This window comes from Mustelus asterias, unplaced genomic scaffold (assembly GCF_964213995.1).
Source record: "Mustelus asterias unplaced genomic scaffold, sMusAst1.hap1.1 HAP1_SCAFFOLD_1703, whole genome shotgun sequence".
In the NCBI taxonomy this organism is placed as follows: domain Eukaryota; kingdom Metazoa; phylum Chordata; class Chondrichthyes; order Carcharhiniformes; family Triakidae; genus Mustelus; species Mustelus asterias.
The window spans coordinates 1-20,960 of record NW_027591648.1 but is presented as its reverse complement, the minus strand read 5'-3'; the positions used below and the strand labels follow the sequence as shown (position 1 = coordinate 20,960).

Below are 20,960 nucleotides of genomic sequence, written 5' to 3'. Positions count from 1 at the left end.
ACTCTGTATCTAACCCCGTGCTGTACCTGTCCTGGGAGTGTTTGATGGGGACAGTGTAGAGGGAGCTTTACTCTGTATCTAACCCTGTGCTGTACCTGTCCTGGGAGTGTTTGATGGGGACAGTGTAGAGGGAGCTTTACTCTGTATCTAACCCCGTGCTGTACCTGTCCTGGGAGTGTTTGATGGGGACAGTGTAGAGGGAGCTTTACTCTGTATCTAACCCCGTGCTGTACCTGTCCTGGGAGTGTTTGATGGGGACAGTGTAGAGGGAGCTTTACTCTGTATCTAACCCCGTGCTGTACCTGTCCTGGGAGTGTTTGATGGGGGACAGTGTAGAGGGAGCTTTACTCTGTATCTAACCCTGTGCTGTACCTGTCCTGGGAGTGTTTGATGGGGACAGTGTAGAGGGAGCTTTACTCTGTATCTAACCCCGTGCTGTACCTGTCCTGGGAGTGTTTGATGGGGGACAGTGTAGAGGGAGCTTTACTGTGTATCTAACCCCGTGCTGTACCTGTCCTGGGAGTGTTTGATGGGGGACAGTGTAGAGGGAGCTTTACTCTGTAACTAACCCCGTGCCGTATCTGTCCTGGGAGTGTTTGATGGGGACAGTGTAGAGGGAGCTTTACTCTGTATCTAACCCCGTGCTGTACCTGTCCTGGGAGTGTTTGATGGGGACAGTGTAGAGGGAGCTTTACTCTGTATCTAACCCCGTGCTGTACCTGTCCTGGGAGTGTTTGATGGGGGACAGTGTAGAGGGAGCTTTACTCTGTATCTAACCCCGTGCTGTACCTGTCCTGGGAGTGTTTGATGGGGACAGTGTAGGGGGAGCTTTACTCTGTATCTAACCCCGTGCTGTACCTGTCCTGGGAGTGTTTGATGGGGACAGTGTAGAGGGAGCTTTACTCTGTATCTAACCCCGTGCTGTACCTGTCCTGGGAGTGTTTGATGCGGACAGTGTAGAGGGAGCTTTACTCTGTATCTAACCCCGTGCTGTATCTGTCCTGGGAGTGTTTGATGGGGACAGTGTAGAGGGAGCTTTACTCTGTATCTAACCCCGTGCTGTACCTGTCCTGGGAGTGTTTGATGGGGACAGTGTAGAGGGAGCTTTACTCTGTATCTAACCCCGTGCTGTACCTGTCCTGGGAGTGTTTGATGGGGACAGTGTAGAGGGAGCTTTACTCTGTATCTAACCCCGTGCTGTACCTGTCCTGGGAGTGTTTGATGGGGGACAGTGTAGAGGGAGCTTTACTCTGTATCTCACCCTGTGCTGTACCTGTCCTGGGAGTGTTTGATGGGGACAGTGTAGAGGGAGCTTTACTCTGTATCTCACCCTGTGCTCTACCTGTCCTGGGAGTGTTTGATGGGGACAGTGTAGAGGGAGCTTTACTCTGTATCTAACGCCGTGCTGTACCTGTCCTGGGAGTGTTTGCTGGGGACAGTGTAGAGGGAGCTTTACTCTGTATCTAACCCCGTGCTGTCCCTGTCCTGGGAGTGTTTGATGGGGACAGTGTAGAGGGAGCTTTACTCTGTATCGAACCCCGTGCTGTACCTGTCCTGGGAGTGTTTGATGGGGACAGTGTAGAGGGAGCTTTACTCTGTATCTAACCCCGTGCTGTACCTGTCCTGGGAGTGTTTGATGGGGACAGTGTAGAGGGAGCTTTACTCTGTATCTAACCCCGTGCTGTACCTGTCCTGGGAGTGTTTGATGGGGGACAGTGTAGAGGGAGCTTTACTCTGTATCTAACCCCGTGCTGTACCTGTCCTGGGAGTGTTTGATGGGGACAGTGTAGGGGGAGCTTTACTCTGTATCTTACCCCGTGCTGTACCTGTCCTGGGAGTGTTTGATGGGGACAGTGTAGAGGGAGCTTTACTCTGTATCTAACCCCGTGCTGTACCTGTCCTGGGAGTGTTTGATGCGGACAGTGTAGAGGGAGCTTTACTCTGTATCTAACCCCGTGCTGTATCTGTCCTGGGAGTGTTTGATGGGGACAGTGTAGAGGGAGCTTTACTCTGTATCTAACCCCGTGCTGTACCTGTCCTGGGAGTGTTTGATGGGGACAGTGTAGAGGGAGCTTTACTCTGTATCTAACCCCGTGCTGTACCTGTCCTGGGAGTGTTTGATGGGGACAGTGTAGAGGGAGCTTTACTCTGTATCTAACCCCGTGCTGTACCTGTCCTGGGAGTGTTTGATGGGGGACAGTGTAGAGGGAGCTTTACTCTGTATCTCACCCTGTGCTGTACCTGTCCTGGGAGTGTTTGATGGGGACAGTGTAGAGGGAGCTTTACTCTGTATCTCACCCTGTGCTCTACCTGTCCTGGGAGTGTTTGATGGGGACAGTGTAGAGGGAGCTTTACTCTGTATCTAACCCCGTGCTGTACCTGTCCTGGGAGTGTTTGATGGGGACAGTGTAGAGGGAGCTTTACTCTGTATCTAACCCCGTGCTGTACCTGTCCTGGGAGTGTTTGATGGGGGACAGTGTAGAGGGAGCTTTACTCTGTATCTAACCCCGTGCTGTACCTGTCCTGGGAGTGTTTGATGGGGACAGTGTAGAGGGAGCTTTACTCTGTATCTAACCCCGTGCTGTACCTGTCCTGGGAGTGTTTGATGGGGGACAGTGTAGAGGGAGCTTTACTCTGTATCTAACCCCGTGCTGTACCTGTCCTGGGAGTGTTTGATGGGGACAGTGTAGAGGGAGCTTTACTCTGTATCTAACCCCGTGCTGTACCTGTCCTGGGAGTGTTTGATGGGGGACAGTGTAGAGGGAGCTTTACTCTGTATCTCACCCTGTGCTGTACCTGTCCTGGGAGTGTTTGATGGGGACAGTGTAGAGGGAGCTTTACTCTGTATCTCACCCTGTGCTCTACCTGTCCTGGGAGTGTTTGATGGGGACAGTGTAGAGGGAGCTTTACTCTGTATCTAACGCCGTGCTGTACCTGTCCTGGGAGTGTTTGATGGGGACAGTGTAGAGGGAGCTTTACTCTGTATCTAACCCCGTGCTGTCCCTGTCCTGGGAGTGTTCGATGGGGACAGTGTAGAGGGAGCTTTACTCTGTATCGAACCCCGTGCTGTACCTGTCCTGGGAGTGTTTGATGGGGACAGTGTAGAGGGAGCTTTACTCTGTATCTAACCCCGTGCTGTACCTGTCCTGGGAGTGTTTGATGGGGACAGTGTAGAGGGAGCTTTTCTCTGTATCTAACCCCGTGCTGTACCTGTCCTGGGAGTGTTTGATGGGGGACAGTGTAGAGGGAGCTTTACTCTGTATCTAACCCCGTGCTGTACCTGTCCTGGGAGTGTTTGATGGGGACAGTGTAGGGGGAGCTTTACTCTGTATCTAACCCCGTGCTGTACCTGTCCTGGGAGTGTTTGATGGGGACAGTGTAGAGGGAGCTTTACTCTGTATCTAACCCCGTGCTGTACCTGTCCTGGGAGTGTTTGATGCGGACAGTGTAGAGGGAGCTTTACTCTGTATCTAACCCCGTGCTGTATCTGTCCTGGGAGTGTTTGATGGGGACAGTGTAGAGGGAGCTTTACTCTGTATCTAACCCCGTGCTGTACCTGTCCTGGGAGTGTTTGATGGGGACAGTGTAGAGGGAGCTTTACTCTGTATCTAACCCCGTGCTGTACCTGTCCTGGGAGTGTTTGATGGGGACAGTGTAGAGGGAGCTTTACTCTGTATCTAACCCCGTGCTGTACCTGTCCTGGGAGTGTTTGATGGGGGACAGTGTAGAGGGAGCTTTACTCTGTATCTCACCCTGTGCTGTACCTGTCCTGGGAGTGTTTGATGGGGACAGTGTAGAGGGAGCTTTACTCTGTATCTCACCCTGTGCTCTACCTGTCCTGGGAGTGTTTGATGGGGACAGTGTAGAGGGAGCTTTACTCTGTATCTAACCCCGTGCTGTACCTGTCCTGGGAGTGTTTGATGGGGACAGTGTAGAGGGAGCTTTACTCTGTATCTAACCCCGTGCTGTACCTGTCCTGGGAGTGTTTGATGGGGACAGTGTAGAGGGAGCTTTACTCTGTATCTCACCCCGTGCTGTACCTGTCCTGGGAGTGTTTGATGGGGGACGGTGTAGAGGGAGCTTTACTCTCTATCTAACCCCGTGCTGTCCCTGTCCTGGGAGTGTTTGATGGGGACAGTGTAGAGGTAGCTTTACTCTGTATCTAACCCCGTGCTGTACCTGTCCTGGGAGTGTTTGATGGGGGACAGTGTAGAGGGAGCTTTACTCTGTATCTAACCCCGTGCTGTACCTGTCCTGGGAGTCTTTGATGGGGACAGTGTAGAGGGAGCTTTACTCTGTATCTAACCCCGTGCTGTATCTGTCCTGGGAGTGTTTGATGGGGCAGTGTAGAGGGAGCTTTACTCTGTATCTAACCCCGTGCTGTACCTGTCCTGGGAGTGTTTGATGGGGACAGTGTAGAGGGAGCTTTACTCTGTATCTAACCCCGTGCTGTACCTGTCCTGGGAGTGTTTGATGGGGACAGTGTAGAGGGAGCTTTACTCTGTATCTAACCCCGTGCTGTACCTGTCCTGGGAGTGTTTGATGGGGGACAGTGTAGAGGGAGCTTTACTCTGTATCTCACCCTGTGCTGTACCTGTCCTGGGAGTGTTTGATGGGGACAGTGTAGAGGGAGCTTTACTCTGTATCTCACCCTGTGCTCTACCTGTCCTGGGAGTGTTTGATGGGGACAGTGTAGAGGGAGCTTTACTCTGTATCTAACCCCGTGCTGTACCTGTCCTGGGAGTGTTTGATGGGGACAGTGTAGAGGGAGCTTTACTCTGTATCTAACCCCGTGCTGTACCTGTCCTGGGAGTGTTTGATGGGGGACAGTGTAGAGGGAGCTTTACTCTGTATCGAACCCCGTGTTTCTGTCTCCTTTCAGTACCGGAACGTCTTCGATTGCGTGGGAGCTCCGATGGTTGCAGTGGACTGTTGGAGATTCTCTATAACTCTACCTGGGGCACAGTGTGTGATGACGAATGGACGATGGCCAACGCCAGGGTTGTGTGTGAATACCTGCATTGTGGCGAGGCTGTCCGGTACTCTGGGGAAGATAGCGGTGACGCGAAGGGTGAACACGGCGCTCCGATATGGCTGGATGAAGTTCGTTGCCGTGGACCGGAGGCTGTTCTTTGGGGCTGTCGATCCTCTTACTGGGGGGAGCACGATTGCCATCACAAGGAGGATGTAAACGTGTATTGTAGACGTACGTGGAGTTGGAAACGAGATTGCTCTCTCTCTGTGCCCGCGTGCTGTCTCGCAGTATGTGTTCCCCCCACACCGCACCCCCCTCCCCACAACCCACCCTCTTGGGCACTGAGTGAGCAAAATATCTTGTCACTGTGGCGAGCTCAGTACCCTTCCCAAAATCCTCCCCCTTTCCCTGAACTCTCCCCCTTTGACTTCATTCAATTCATCCCCGAGCATCTGGAGGGCATAAAGGGGACAGGAGATTGCTTTGGTTGATGAGGCAAAGGAGAATCCAAAGAGTGTCTACAAATACATAAAGGGCAAAAGAGTAACAAGGGAGAGAGTAGGGCCTCTTAAGGATCAACAAGGTTCTCTATGTGCAGATCCACAAGAGATGGGTGAGATCCTAAATGAATATTTCTCATCAGTATTTACTGTTGGGAAAAGCATGGATGTTAGGGAACTTGGGGAAATAAATTGTGGTGTCTTGAGGAGTGTACATATTACAGAGAAGGAGGTGCTGGAAGTCTTAAAGCTCATCAAGGTAGATAAATCCCCGGGACCTGATGAAGTGGATCCCAGGAGGTTGTGGGAGGCTAGGGAGGAAATTGCGGGTCCCCCAGCCGAGATATTTGAATCATCGATAGTCACGGGTGAGGTGCCTGAAGATTGGAGAGTGGCAAATGTTGTGCCTTTGTTTAAAAAGGGCTGCAGGGAAAAGCCTGGGAACTACAGGCCAGTGAGCCTCACATCTGTGGTGGGTAAATTGTTGGAAGGTAGTTTGAGAGGCAGGATCTACAGCATTTAGAGAGGCAAAGTCTGATCAGGGACAGTCAGCATGGCTTTGTGAGTGGAAAATCATGTCTCACAAATTTGATTGAGTTTTTTGAAGGGGTAACCAAGAAGGTCGATGAGGGCAGTGCAGTTGATGTTGTCTACATGGACTTTAGCAAGGCCTTTGACAAGGTACCGCATGGTAGGTTGTTGCATAAAATTAAATCTCATGGGATCCAGGGCAATGTAGCCAATCGGATACAAAATTGGCTCGATGACAGAAGCCAGAGGGTGGTTGTAGAGAATTGTTTTTCAAACTGGAGGCCTGTGACCAGCGGTGTGCCTCAGGGATCAGTGCTGGGTCCACTGTTATTTGTCATTTGTATTAATGATTTGGATGAGAATATAGGAGGCATGGTTAGTAAGTTTGCAGATGACACCAAGATTGGTGGCATAGTGGACAGTGAAGAAAGTTATCTCCAATTGCAACGGGATCTTGATCAATTGGGCCAGTGGGCTGACGAATGGCAGATGGAGTTTAATTTAGATAAATGCGAGGTGATGCGTTTTGGTAGATTGAACCAGTGCAGGACTTACTCAGTTAATGGTAGGGCATTGGGGAGAGTTACAGAACAAAGAGATCTAGGGGTACAGGTTCATAGCTCCTTGAAAGTGGAGTCACAGGTGGACAGAGTGGTGAAGAAGGCATTCAGCATGCTTGGTTTCATTGGTCAGAACATTGAATACAGGAGTTGGGACGTCTTGTTGAAGTTGTACAAGACATTGGTAAGGCCACACTTGGAATACTGTGTACAGTTCTGGTCACCCTATTATAGAAAAGATAGGATTAGACTAGAAAGAGTGCAGAAAAGATTTACGAGGATGCTACCAAGGCTTGATGGTTTGAGTTATAAGGAGAGGCTGGATAGACTGGAAGTTTTTTCTCTGGAGCGTAGGAGGCTGAGGGGTGATCTTATAGAGGTCTATAAAATAATGAGGGGCATAGATCAGCTAGATAGTCAATATCTTTTCCCAAAGGTAGGGGAGTCTAAAACCAGAGGGCATAGGTTTCAGCTGAGTGGGGAGAAACACAAAAGTGTCCAGAGGGGCAGTTTTTTCACACAGAGGGTGGTGAGTGTCTGGAACGAGCTGCCAGAGGCAGTAGTAGAGGCGGGTACAATTTTGTCTTTTAAAAAGCGTCGAGACAGTTACATGGGTACAATGGGTATAGAGGGATATGGGCCACATGTGGGCAATTGAGACTAGCTTAATGGTGAAAAGAAAGGGCGGCATGGACAAGTTGGGCCGAAGGGCCTGTTTCCATGCTGTAAACCACTACACTCTATGACTCTCTGGGTGTGATACAGGAAGAGGAGGAGACCATTCAACCATCAACTCTGCTCTGCCATTCAATACTCTCTCATATCCGAATGCACACATTTCTTTCTTCATTTGTGGGACACGGGCGTCGCTGGCTGGGCCCAGCATTTATTGCCCATCTTGAGTTGCCCTTGGAGGGACAGTTGTGAGTCAACCACATAGGCTGTGGCTCTGGAGTCACATATAGGCCAGACCGGGTAAGGACGGCAGATTTCCTTCCCTGAAGGACATTCGTGAACCAGATGGGTTTTTCCGACAATCGACAGTGGTTTCATGGTCATCAGTAGATTCTTAATTCCAGATTTCTTTTATTGAATTCAAATTCCACCATCTGCCGTGGCGGGATTCGAACCCGGGTCCCCAGAACATTAACTCACCATCCCCATAATCCTTTACGAAATCTCTCAATCTCTGCTTTAAACAGACTCAGTGACTGAGTTCCCTCTGAAATTGAGAATTCCAAAGGTTCCCCACTCTCTGGGTGAAGGAATGTCTCCTCATCTCGGTCCTCAGTGACTTTCCCCTTATTTTGTCATTATTCCCCCCGGTTCCGGACTTCCCCCGACAAAGGGAAACATCTCCCCCTGTTTATTCCCTGTAAGTATTTTGTACGTTTCAGTCAGATCCCCTCATATTCTTCCAAACCCCAGTGAATACAGGCCCGATCCACCCAATCTCTCCCCGTCCGACACTCCCCCATTCCAGGGATAAACTCCAGTGAATACAGGCCCGATCCACCCAATCTCTCCCCGTCCGACACTCCCCCATCCCGGGGATAAACTCCAGTGAATACAGGCCCGATCGACCCAATCTCTCCCCGTCCGACACTCCCCCATCCCAGGGATAAACTCCAGTGAATACAGGCCCGATCGACCCAATCTCTCCCCGTCCGACACTCCCCCATTCCAGGGATAAACTCCAGTGAATACAGGCCCGATCCACCCAATCTCTCCCCGTCCGACACTCCCCCATCCCGGGGATAAACTCCAGTGAATACAGGCCCGATCGACCCAATCTCTCCCCGTCCGACACTCCCCCATTCCAGGGATAAACTCCAGTGAATACAGGCCCGATCCACCCAATCTCTCCCCGTCCGACACTCCCCCATCCCGGGGATAAACTCCAGTGAATACAGGCCCGATCGACCCAATCTCTCCCCGTCCGACACTCCCCCATCCCGGGGATAAACTCCAGTGAATACAGGCCCGATCCACCCAATCTCTCCCCGTCCGACACTCCCCCATCCCAGAGATAAACTCCAGTGAATACAGGCCCGATCCACCCAATCTCTCCCCGTCCGACACTCCCCCATCCCGGGGATAAACTCCAGTGAATACAGGCCCGATCGACCCAATCTCTCCCCGTCCGACACTCCCCCATCCCGGGGATAAACTCCAGTGAACACTGGCCCGATCGACCCAATCTCTCCCCGTCCGACACTCCCCCATCCCGGGGATAAACTCCAGTGAATACAGGCCCGATCCACCCAATCTCTCCCCGTCCGACACTCCCCCATCCCAGAGATAAACTCCAGTGAATACAGGCCCGATCCACCCAATCTCTCCCCGTCCGACACTCCCCCATCCCGGGGATATACTCCAGTGAACACAGGCCCGATCCACCCAATCTCTCCCCGTCCGACACTCCCCCATCCCGGGGATAAACTCCAGTGAATACAGGCCCGATCGACCCAATCTCTCCCCGTCCGACACTCCCCCATCCCGGGGATAAACTCCAGTGAACACAGGCACGATCCACCCAATCTCTCCCCGTCCGACACTCCCCCATCCCGGGGATAAACTCCAGTGAATACAGGCCCGATCGACCCAATCTCTCCCCGTCCGACACTCCCCCATCCCGGGGATAAACTCCAGTGAATACAGGCCCGATCCACCCAATCTCTCCCCGTCCGACACTCCCCCATCCCGGGGATAAACTCCAGTGAATACAGGCCCGATCGACCCAATCTCTCCCCGTCCGACACTCCCCCATCCCGGGGATAAACTCCAGTGAACACAGGCCCGATCCACCCAATCTCTCCCCGTCCGACACTCCCCCATCCCAGGGATAAACTCCAGTGAATACAGGCCCGATCGACCCAATCTCTCCCCGTCCGACACTCCCCCATCCCGGGGATAAACTCCAGTGAATACAGGCCCGGTCCACCCAATCTCTCCCCGTCCGACACTCCCCCATTCCAGGGATAAACTCCAGTGAATACAGGCCCGATCGACCCAATCTCTCCCCGTCCGACACTCCCCCATCCCAGAGATAAACTCCAGTGAATACAGGCCCGATCCACCCAATCTCTCCCCGTCTGACACTCCCCCATCCCAGAGATAAACTCCAGTGAATACAGGCCCGATCGACCCAATCTCTCCCCGTCCGACACTCCCCCATCCCGGGGATAAACTCCAGTGAATACAGGCCCGGTCCACCCAATCTCTCCCCGTTGGACAATCCCCCATCCCAGGGATAAACTCCAGTGAATACAGGCCCGATCCACCCAATCTCTCCCCGTCCGACACTCCCCCATCCCGGGGATAAACTCCAGTGAATACAGGCCCGGTCCACCCAATCTCTCCCCGTTGGACAATCCCCCATCCCAGGAATCAGTCCGGCGAACCCTCGTCACGCTCCGTCTGCCGTACACAGACCCTGCCCCGTATTAGGAGACCCCGGACACAGTGGATAAAAGCAAATTACTGCGGATGCTGGAATCTGAAACCAAAAGAGAAAATGCTGGAAAATCTCAGCAGGTCTGGCAGCATCTGTAAGGAGAGAAAAGAGCTGACGTTTCGAGTCCAGGCGACCCTTTGTCAAAGCCAAAAGGCAGAGAAAGTGGGAGATATTTATACTGAAGGGGGAGGGAATGGAAGATGATTCATAGCCACAGAAACAGGGGAAAGGCTGCTAATGGCAGCCCAGAGAGAGAATAAAGGGTGTGAATGGTCAAACGGCAGAGAAGCTGAAATCAGAGGGTAAACTGTGACAGGTGAAGGTGTGGGGAGAGGGGGGGAAAGATGGGACAGAGGTAAAATGTAGAAAAGGGGAAGCGGGGGGAGAAGAGGGAAGGGGAGTGGGATAAAGAAAAATGAAGAAAGACAGTAAAGAAATTAAAGGTGGAGAACAGTCAAAAATTAAATAATATCGAGTGAAAACAAAGGGGTGGAGGTGGGGAAGAGCGAATCATCTGAAGGTGTTGAATTCGATGTTGAGGCCGGAAGGCTGTGAAGTGTCCAGCCGGAAGATGAGATGCTGTTCCTCCAGTTTGCGTTGAGCTTCACTGGAACATTGCAGCAGGTCAAGGACAGACATGTGGCCGTGGGAACGGGATCGTGTGTTAAACTGGCGAGGGAGGTCAGGGTCCTGATTGCGCACAGACCGAAGGTGCTCAGCAAAGCGATCACCCAGTCTACGCCTGGTCTCTCCGATACAGAGGAGACGACATTGGGAGCAGCGGATGCAATCGACAAAATTGAAAGAGGTACAAGTGAAACGCTGCTTAACAATGACGCACGGCGATCCAGTGTGGTCTCAACTGGGTGCAACAAGACTCAGTCGCTCTCCTACTCCAGACCTGGTATCTGACAGGCTGTCACAGAGGACAGCTAAGAGCCAACCACACTGCTGTGGGTCTGGACTCACATGTAGTCCCCATGTGGGCGGGAGGATGGGAAAGAGGTGATCGCTGTCCTAGCCGCCTCTTCCCCCACCCCCGCCACCCGCCCCCCCCCCCCAAGTCTCGCCAAATGATCCTCGCCTCCGTTCTGGGTCAGGTGTGACAGTGGCACAGAGATCTAACCTGGCAACATCCAACCACATCACCAGATTCCCCTTGGACATGTGCTGGTGTCACCTGCGGTTGGGGGTCTCGGGAACCCCCTTCAGGCCGAGAGGGGAGGCAGTGCCCCGAGAAAGCTCACAAGTGAACCCGATGTCATCACCAGCTTTCCTGTAGATATTTGTTAGACCGACCCTGAGCGGCTGCACAGACTCCCCGTGCTCCGTATAATTTTACAGTAGCTAATAAGTTTGATTCTAATATTTAGCCTGATGTGGAATTCTTTTGTTTTATTTTTCAGCTGCTGTCCCTAAGGCAGAAGGTGAGTGAAATAACTTTCCAAGATTGAAGACAAAGGTTTAATGGATACAAATATCAGAACATTCTCAAATGCACTTTTAGTTGTCGCAGGGTCAGTACTGAGGGAGTGCCGCACTGTCAGAGGGTCAGTGCTGAGTGAGTGCCGCACTGTCAGAGGGTCAGTGTTGAGGGAGTGCCGCACTGTCAGAGGGTCAGTGCTGAGGGAGTGCCGCACTGTCAGAGGGTCAGTGCTGAGGGAGTGCCGCACTGTCAGAGGGTCAGTGCTGAGGGAGTGCCGCACTGTCAGAGGGTCAGTACTGAGGGAGTGCCGCACTGTCAGAGGGTCAGTGTTGAGGGAGTGCCGCACTGTCAGAGGGTCAGTACTGAGGGAGTGCCGCACTGTCAGAGGGTCAGTGCTGAGGGAGTGCCGCACTGTCAGAGGGTCAGTACTGAGGGAGTGCCGCACTGTCAGAGGGTCAGTGCTGAGGGAGTGCCGCACTGTCAGAGGGTCAGTGCTGAGAGTTTGTTCGGCCTGTGATGTGGTGACGGAGGTGTTAATCCATTTTCTCATTTCCCTGGTGTAGAACGATCACCGCTTCTTGATGATTTAATCCCCATCATTGCTAGTATCATTCTCGCTATCTTACTCATCGTTGTATCGAGTGCTCTGGCCTATCAGATTTACAAGAAGGATGAACCATTGTTCGGTGAGTGGTACCTATTGATGCCAAGATGTGAGGTGACCTCTTGAACTCATAGCAACCAAGAAGGGGCCATTCAGTCCCTCGTCTCCGTCCCTCTGGATGAGTGGTGGCCATTTTGTTCCAGGGTGTTGAGCCAATCAGGGTTGTGGTTGGCCTGCGTCAGAGCCCCAATGTTACCCACAAACCCTCGACCCCCTTACCTCACCACTCAGTGTCAAAATTTATCCATTGGTCGACCCTTGACCTCGAGGCGATGGAAATTGTATTCGGTAAAAATACCTCTGCGGCTGGTATGGGTCAAAACCGAGTCGGCTTTATTCTCACAAGCTTGCGGGAGAACCTGACCCCTTGAAAGCGGAAGCCGAAGTTCTCTCTGAACAGAAAAGCGGGGATATATATACATTGTGGCTCCCAGCACCAGTCACGACACAAACACTGATCTGGTCATGAATCAAAGTCCATACAACAGTCCTTGATCATGAAGCAGCAGTTCTCTGGCAGCTGTAGTCACGACACAGTCTGAGGTTTCCTGCTCTTCCACGGCCCTTCCTTTGAAGTTAGCGGCACAGTTGTAGCCGGCACAGCGGGAGTCCTCCTTTACACGGCCGTTATCCTGCCCCACATCTTGGAATTGCCTTCCTTCCTCAAACCACACACAAACTTGTCGAAAAGGTCAGACTTTACAAACATTACATTTATATTTAGCTCTCTGTCTTGAGAAGAATGAAGTTAAAGAATGAAACCATGAATAAATAACTTATATTCATGCCAGAAGCAGTATAAACAAGGGGATTAGCCATAATGAAGGGTCATGCTTGTGATACATTCCAAGTACAAAGTTCAACCTTTCAGGTACAAAATACATTCACCCTTTCCCTTTCGGTACAAAATACATTGAGTCCAAAAAACATTAACCCTTTCCCTTCTTCAGAAATCAAATCGGGTTAATTCTCACATTCGGACTTATCAGCGGTTGTAAGATTATACGGAGTGGGAAGAGGGCTGCGATTTGGGCCAGTATTTGAGTTAAACGGGGTTTATTTGTCCAGCTCCATCTGGACTGAGATCGGTCGGGGGACCAGGTAGGAATTTCGCCTGTGCGATGTTGGATGACTGTTTGCTTGAGTCTGAAGCGTGTCTCCTGGTACCCTGCAGGTGGGAAAGGTGTCAAGAATATGGCGGCGAGGGAGTACGGAATTTACGAAGACATTGACTACGGGCGCGTAAAGAGGCTCTCGAAGATCTCCCACGTCTCAGGTACCTGACCATTGGAACAACCGTACCCCCAAAGAGTGTCAAACGGGGAAATTCTACCTGATACTGAGGCCAGGGACATAAAATGGCAAAACATTCCCAGCACAGAAACAGGCCGTTCGGCCCCTCTGTCCTTGCCAGTGTTGCTGTTCCACACCAGCCTCCTCCCAGCCCCCCTCCAACACCCGACCCCGCTCTATCTCCTTCTACTTCTACTAGACAGCCATATGAACGGAGTGGGAATGGAGGGATACAAAAGAATGGTCTAGTTTGGACCAGGGAGTGGCGCGGGCTTGGAGGGCCGAAGGGCCTGTTCCTGTGCTGTATTGTTCTTTGTTCTTCTTTGTACTCCTTTCCCACCCATGTGTTTATCCAGCTTCCCCCCTGAAACACATCAATACTATTCACCGCAACCACTCCCCGTGGGAGCAAGTCCCACATTCTCCCCACTCCCCGTGGGAGCGAGTCCCACATTCTCCCCACTCCCCGTGGAATTGAGTCCCACATTCTCCCCACTCCCCGTGGGAGCGAGTCCCACATTCTCCCCACTCCCCGTGGGAGCGAGTCCCACATTCTCCCCCATTCCCCGTGGGAGCGAGTCCCACGTTCTCCCCACTCCCCGTGGGAGTGAGTTCCACATTCTCCCCACTCCCCGTGGGAGCGAGTCCCACATTCTCCCCACTCCCCGTGGGAGCGAGTCCCACATTCTCCCCACTCCCCGTGGGAGCGAGTCCCACATTCTCCCCACTCTCAATGGCAGCGAGTCCCACATTCTCCCCACTCCACGTGGGAGCGAGTCCCACATTCTCCCCACTCCCCGTGGGAGTGAGTCCCACATTCTCCCCACTCCCCGTGGGAGTGAGTCCCACATTCTCCCCACTCCCCGTGGGAGTGAGTTCCACATTCTCCCCACTCCCCGTGGGAGTGAGTTCCACATTTTCCCCCGTTCCCCGTGGGAGTGAGTCCCACATTCTCCCCACTCCCCGTGGGAGTGAGTTCCACATTCTCCCCACTCCCCGTGGGAGTGAGTCCCACATTCTCCCCACTCCCCGCGGGAGCGAGTCCCACATTCTCCCTGACTCCCCGTGGGAGTGAGTCCCACATTCTCCCCACTCCCCGTGGGAGCGAGTCCCACATTCTCCCCACTCCCCGTGGGAGCGAGTCCCACATTCTCCCCACTTGCAATGGGAGCGTGTCCCACATTCTCCCCACTCCCCGTGGGAGCGAGTCCCACATTTTCTCCCATTCCCCGTGGGAGCGAGTCCCACATTCTCCCCACTCTCCGTGGGAGCGAGCCCCACATTCTCCCCACTCTCTGTGGGAGCGAGTCCCACATTCTCCCCACTCTCCGTGGGAGAGAGTCCCACATTCTCCCCACTCTCTGTGGGAGCGAGCCCCACATTCTCCCCACTCTCTGGGTAAAGAAGTTTCTCCTGATTTCCCCATTGGATTTATTCGTGACTGTCACATATCGATGTCCCCCTCGTTCTGGTCTCTCTCCCAGAGAAGGGGAAATATCTTCTCTTCATTAACCCTATCGAAACCCTTTCCAGATTTTATAGCTCTTGGTCAGGTCACTCCCCTCGCCTTCTCTTTCGCAGAGTGAAGAACCCCGGCCAGTTCAGTCTCTCCTGACAGTTATAACCCCTCAGTTCTGGGATCATTCTTTGCAAGTCAGAGAAATGTGAGGTGTTGCACTGTGGTAAGACCAACCAGGGCCGGACTTGCACAGTCAATGGTAGGACCCTGGGGAGTGTTGTTGATATGAGAGACCCGGAGTGCAGATATATCGTGTTGCGGAGTTGGGAAAAGTAACTGTAGATTGGGAGGGAGGAAATTAGAATTTGGTGTTTGTAAATGTGGTCAAAGACGAAGGGGGAAAGCATTGCGTGGTCCCGTTAAAAGGTGGTGCTTTTCCTGTGCTTGGAGAGTTAAAAATTCAAGTACACAGAGAGCCCAGACTGAAACATTTATATAGAAAGGCCAAGCAGCAGTGTTACCAAGGTAATAGAATAGAATAGAATGGAACAGTACAGCACAGAACAGGCCCTTCGGCCCACGATGTTGTGCCGAGCTTTATCTGAAACCAAGATCAAGCTATCCCACTCCCTATCATCCTGGTGTGCTCCATGTGCCTATCCAATAACCGCTTAAATGTTCCTAAAGTGTCTGACTCCACTATCACTGCAGGCAGTCCGTTCCGCACCCCAACCACTCTCTGAGTAAAGAACCTACCTCTGATATCCTTCCTGTATCTCCCACCACGAACCCTATAGTTATGCCCCCTTGTAATAGCTCCATCCACCCGAGGAAATGGTCTTTGAACGTTCACTCTATCTATCCCCTTCATCATTTTATAAACCTCAATTAAGTCTCCCCTCAGCCTCCTCCGCTCCAGAGAGAACAGCCCTAGCTCCCTCAACCTTTCCTCATAAGACCTACCCTCCAAACCAGGCAGCATCCATAGGCTTTTGAATTTAGCCAATCAATTTGAATCAGGCACTTAGATACCAAGAACCTGTTAAATTTAAATTTGATGGTTTTGACAACCTAAGACCAATCCTATTGTGGGGAATATCGATATGTCATCACAGGTATAAAAGAAGGGGGCAGTGGGACAAAGAGAGAGAGAGCATCTGCCACCCGCCAGAGCTAAGAGCTCTCAGCTCTCAGAGAGAGAGAATCGCTGGCTCTCCGAGCTTCATCTGTGTCTTAAAGAAAGCACCATCTCGATGGCAAAAGTACCGAACAAAAACAAAATTCCAGACAGAAGAATCAACAGAGAAAACCCAGAATATTCCGGAAGACACAAAACCTGGTTGTAATTTAGAGAGTGACTAAATTCTATTTTGTTAAAGAGTGGGAATTGTATTTATTGGAATAGAATTCCATTAGAATCTTGTTTTATTCGGGAATGGTTAATAGTTAGAATGGGCTTATTAGGGTTTGTTAATAGTTTAGTTAATAGGTTTACTGTTAGTCAGATAAATACATTGTTAGGTGTTGATTTTAGTGTGAGTGTCAGGGATTTATTTTATATTTAACCAGTAGGGGTTGCTGAAGAGCAGGTCACATCACTTCACACACACCTTTTACAGATTATAGGGTGAAGCATTCCTCTTTGGATGTTCCGAGGCGAGTTGTCAGAGGGGGAATCAACCTCCGCTTTATAACTACAGTTGCTTGAAAGTGGCATGACAGGTAGACAGGGTGGTGAGGAATGTGTTTGGCACATTACCTTCATCAGTGAGAGCACTGAGTACAGGAGTTGGGACATTATGTCACAACTGTGCAAGACATTGTTGCAGCCACACTTGGAGTACTGAGTACAATTCAGGTCACCTTCTGCTGTCGGAAGGTTGTTATTAAACTGGAACGGGGGCAAAAAAAAGATTTACAAGGTGTTACCAGGACTGGAAGGCTTGGGGAGTGGCGGGATAGGCTGGGACTTTTTTCCCTGGAGTGTAGGAGGGTGAGGGGTGACCTTATAGAGGTCTATAAAATCATGAGGGGCACAGATTAGGTGAATAGCTGAGGTCTTTTCCCCAGGGCAGGGGAGTCCAAAACTCGAGGGCTAAGGTGAGAGGGAAAAAGGGACATGAGGGATAACTTTTTCACCCAGAGGCTGGTGCATGTATGGAATGCCAGAGGAGGTGGTGGAGGTGGATACAGTTACATTTAAAAGACATTTGGGCAGGTCCATAGGTGGGAAAGGTTTAGAGGGATATGGGCCAAACGCAGGCAAATGGGACTAGCTCAGTTTGGGAAACCTGCTGGGCATGGAGGAGTTGGGTCGAAGGGCCTGTTTCCGCGCTGTATACCTCTGTGACTCGATGAATTCGATATTTTGACCTTTCAGAGGCAACCAATTCCAGTGCGTCGATGAACAAAGTCGAATATTACGTTGATGATGAAGAGGAACTTGCCGCCGGCACAGGTAACTTTTTCTCCGGCCTCTGGCAATATAACTGGGGAGCAGTGGTGCCGTGATACTAGTGGTTATCCAGAAAGCCAGGGTTGTATTCTGGGGAGACCCGGGTTCGAATCCCGCCACGGCAGAGAGTGGAATTTGGATTCAATTAAAAAATCTGGAATTAGGAATCTACTGATGACCATGAAACCATTGTCAGAAAAACCCATCTGGTTCCCTTTGGAGAAGGAAATCTGCCGTTCTTACCCGGTCTGGCCTACATTTGACTCCAGAGCCACAGCAATGTGGTTGGCTCTCAACTGCCCTCTGAAATGGCCGAGCGAAACACTCAGTTCACGGGGCAACGAGGGGTGGGCAATTAATGTTGGGCCTGTCCCAGTGACGCCTACATCTTATAGATGAATGAAGCTAAAAATTAGGAGCAGGAGTAGGCCATTCGACCCCTCAATCATAGGATGATGATTGATCAGACGAATGAGGGGGGATGTCATAGAGACTTATAAAATTCTAACAGGACTGGACAGGGTGGATGCGGGGAGGATGTTCCCGATGGTGGGGGGGGGGAGTCCAGAACCAGGGGTCACAGTCTGAGGATTCTGGGTAGACCATTTAGGACGGAGATGAGGAGACATTTCTTCACCCAGAGAGCGGTGAGTCTGTGGAATTCATTCCCACAGGAAGGAGCTGATGCCAAAACATTGAATGTATTCAAGAGGCGGCTGGAGATGGCGCTTGGGGCGAACGGGGTCAAAGGTTATGGGGGGAAAGCAGGATGAGGCTGTTGAGTTGGACGATCAGCCATGTTGGTGATGAATGGGGGAAGCAGGCTCGAAGGGCCGAATGGCCTCCTCCTGCTCCTATCCTCTGTGTTTCTATGTCACACAGCCTCGAATATCTTTAGTGAACTGCACCCCTCACTGTCTCTCTGAGGGGGAGAATGCCGCAGACTAATTGTTCTCTGAGAGAATCATCTCTGACTTCAATGGGAGACCCCCTCAGTCTGAATCTGTAGCCCCCCCCACCCACCTCATTCTAGACTCCCTCCCTCCCCCCCACGAGGGGGGAACCATCCCCTCAGTATTTGCCCCGTCAAGCGCCTCCGCCCCCGCCCCATACGTTTCGATAACGTTACAGTCTCCAATCTGCTCCATCCTCTCCTCCTGAGACATTCAAGGGACGAAATGGACTTCAACCCGGATAAGTGTGTAGTGATCCATTTTGGCAGATCCAATGGGATGAAGCAGCAGTATAATATGAAGGGTACCATTCTTAGCAGTGTAGAGGATCAGAAGGACCTTGGGGTCCGGGTCCATAGGACTCTTAAATCGGCCTCGCAGGTGGAGGATGCGGTCAAGAAGGCGTATGGCGTACTAGCCTTCATTAATCGAGGGATTGAGTTTAGGAGTCGGGAGATAATGCTGCAGCTTTATAGGACCCTGGTTAGACCCCACTTGGAGTACTGCGCGCAGTTCTGGTCACCTCATTACAGGAAAGATGTTGAAGCCATTGAAAGGGTGCAGAGGAGATTTACAAGGATGTTGCCTGGATTGGGGGACATGCCTTATGAGGATAGGTTGAGGGAGCTCGGTCTCTTCTCCCTGGAGAGACGAAGGATGAGAGGTGACCTGATAGAGGTTTACAAGATGTTGAGAGGTCTGGATAGGGTAGACTCTCAGAGGCTATTTCCAAGGGCTGAAAAGGTTGCTACGAGAGGACACAGGTTTAAGGTGCTGGGGGGTAGGTACAGAGGAGATGTCAGGGGTAAGTTTTTCACTCAGAGGGTGGTGGGTGAGTGGAATCGGCTGACGTCGGTGGTGGTGGAGGCAAACTCGTTGGGGTCTTTTAAGAGACTTCTGGATGAGTACATGGGATTTAATGGGATTGAGGGCTATAGATAGGCCTAGAGGTGGGGCTGTGATCGGCGCAACTTGTGGGCCGAAGGGCCTGTTTGTGCTGTGGCTTTCTATGTTCTATGTTCTATGAAATGTACAAATATACATTCCGTAAGGCGTGAAAGCCAATGGAGAAACTGCGGCAAGCGGAAATAATTGTGCTTATTTTAATATTTGTGACCCTGGGTCTCTGGATTACTAGTCCAGTGGCAATACCATTACTGTTCAGGATCAGAGGAAGAGACTGGGGTACAGAGGGATCTGGGCGTCCTAGGACTTGAATCACAAGCTATCTGTATCCAGGAACAGTAAGCGATGAGGAAGGTAAGAGGGATGTTGGTGTTTATTGCAATGGGGTAGGGTGGGGTATAAATTGGGGAGGTCTCCCTACAACCATGCAGGATGCTGGTGAGACCGGCCCGGGAGTATCTGCGGACAGTTTTGGTCTCCTGACTCTGGGATTGGAAGAGACTCAGACGGAGATCCCCGGGCTGGTTCCTGTGATCGAGTGGAGATCCGGCTGATTGCATTCTTTTCACTTTCTCCCGCAGGGGGTTACGATGATGTGGAGAACGGTGAGTCGGGAATCGACCAAAGTTCCAGACACGTCGGGATCGATGGAGGTGGGAGGGAGTCACGTAGGCAGCGAGGGAGATGGGAGGGAGTCACGGAGGCAGCGAGGGAGATTGGAGGGAGTCACGTAGGCAGCGAGGGAGATTGGAGTGAGTCACGGAGGCAGCGAGGGAGATGGGAGGGAGTCACGTACGGAGCGAGGGAGATTGGAGGGAGTTACATGGGGATTGGGAGGGAGTTACATGGGGATTGGGAGGGAGTTACATGGGGATTGGGAGGGAGTAACATGGGGATTGGGGATTGGGAGGGAGTTACATGGGGATTGGGAGGGAGTTACATGGGGATTGGGGATTGGGAGGGAGTTACATGGGGATTGGGGATTGGGAGGGAGTTACATGGGGATTGGGGATTGGGAGGGAGTTACATGGGGATTGGGAGGGAGTTACATGGGGATTGGGAATGGGAGGGAGTTACATGGGGATCGGGGATTGGGAGGGAGTTACATGGAGATTGGGCGTTGGGAGGGAGTTACATGGGGATTGGGAGGGAGTTACATGGGGATTGGAAGGGAGTTACATGGGGATTGGGAGGGAGTTACATGGAGATTGGGGATTGGGAGGGAGTTACATGGAGATGGGGATGCGAGTGAGTTACTTTGCTGGTCTCGGGGCAAGAGACAGAGCCCCCCCCCCCCCCCCCCCCCCCGCCGCCCCCAGCCTGTGTAACCCCATCTCTCTACATTACCTACAGGAAACCCCCCATTGGAGTCGAAGGAATATTACGATGATGTGGAGGGAGAGACAGGTGGAGATATTGAACTGAAGGTCATGGGAAGTAAGTGTGTGAGAGAGAGAGAGTGTGTGAGAGAGAGAGAGAGTGTGAGAGAGAGAGAGTGTGTGAGAGAGAGAGAGTGTGTGAGAGAGAGAGAGTGTGTGAGAGACAGAGAGTGTGTGAGAGAGAGAGTGTGTGAGAGAGAGAGAGTGTGTGAGAGAGAGAGAGTGTGTGAGAGAGAGAGAGTGTGAGAGAGAGAGAGAGAGTGTGAGAGAGAGAGATAGAGTGTGAGAGAGAGAGAGTGTGTGAGAGAGAGAGAGTGTGTGAGAGAGAGAGAGTGTGTGAGAGAGAGAGTGTGTGAGAGAGAGAGAGTGTGTGTGAGAGAGAGAGTGTGTGAGAGAGAGAGA

The 20,960-nt window shown here is 51.7% G+C and overlaps 1 protein-coding gene across 1 annotated transcript in view; it reads left to right on the top strand.

The window, feature by feature from the left end:
* The window catches only part of LOC144488604 (antigen WC1.1-like), a gene marked incomplete at its 3' end in the record, with an annotated part of 65,181 nt that extends 44,565 nt beyond the window's left edge, over positions 1-20,616 (top strand). The window contains exons 11-17 of the mRNA XM_078206665.1: positions 4,883-5,206; positions 11,430-11,450; positions 12,013-12,135; positions 13,288-13,389; positions 17,246-17,323; positions 19,761-19,784; positions 20,533-20,616. Coding sequence (XP_078062791.1) covers positions 4,883-5,206; positions 11,430-11,450; positions 12,013-12,135; positions 13,288-13,389; positions 17,246-17,323; positions 19,761-19,784; positions 20,533-20,616 — 756 coding nt within the window. The remainder of the gene's footprint in view (positions 1-4,882; positions 5,207-11,429; positions 11,451-12,012; positions 12,136-13,287; positions 13,390-17,245; positions 17,324-19,760; positions 19,785-20,532) is intronic.
* Positions 20,617-20,960: the final 344 nt, after the last annotated feature.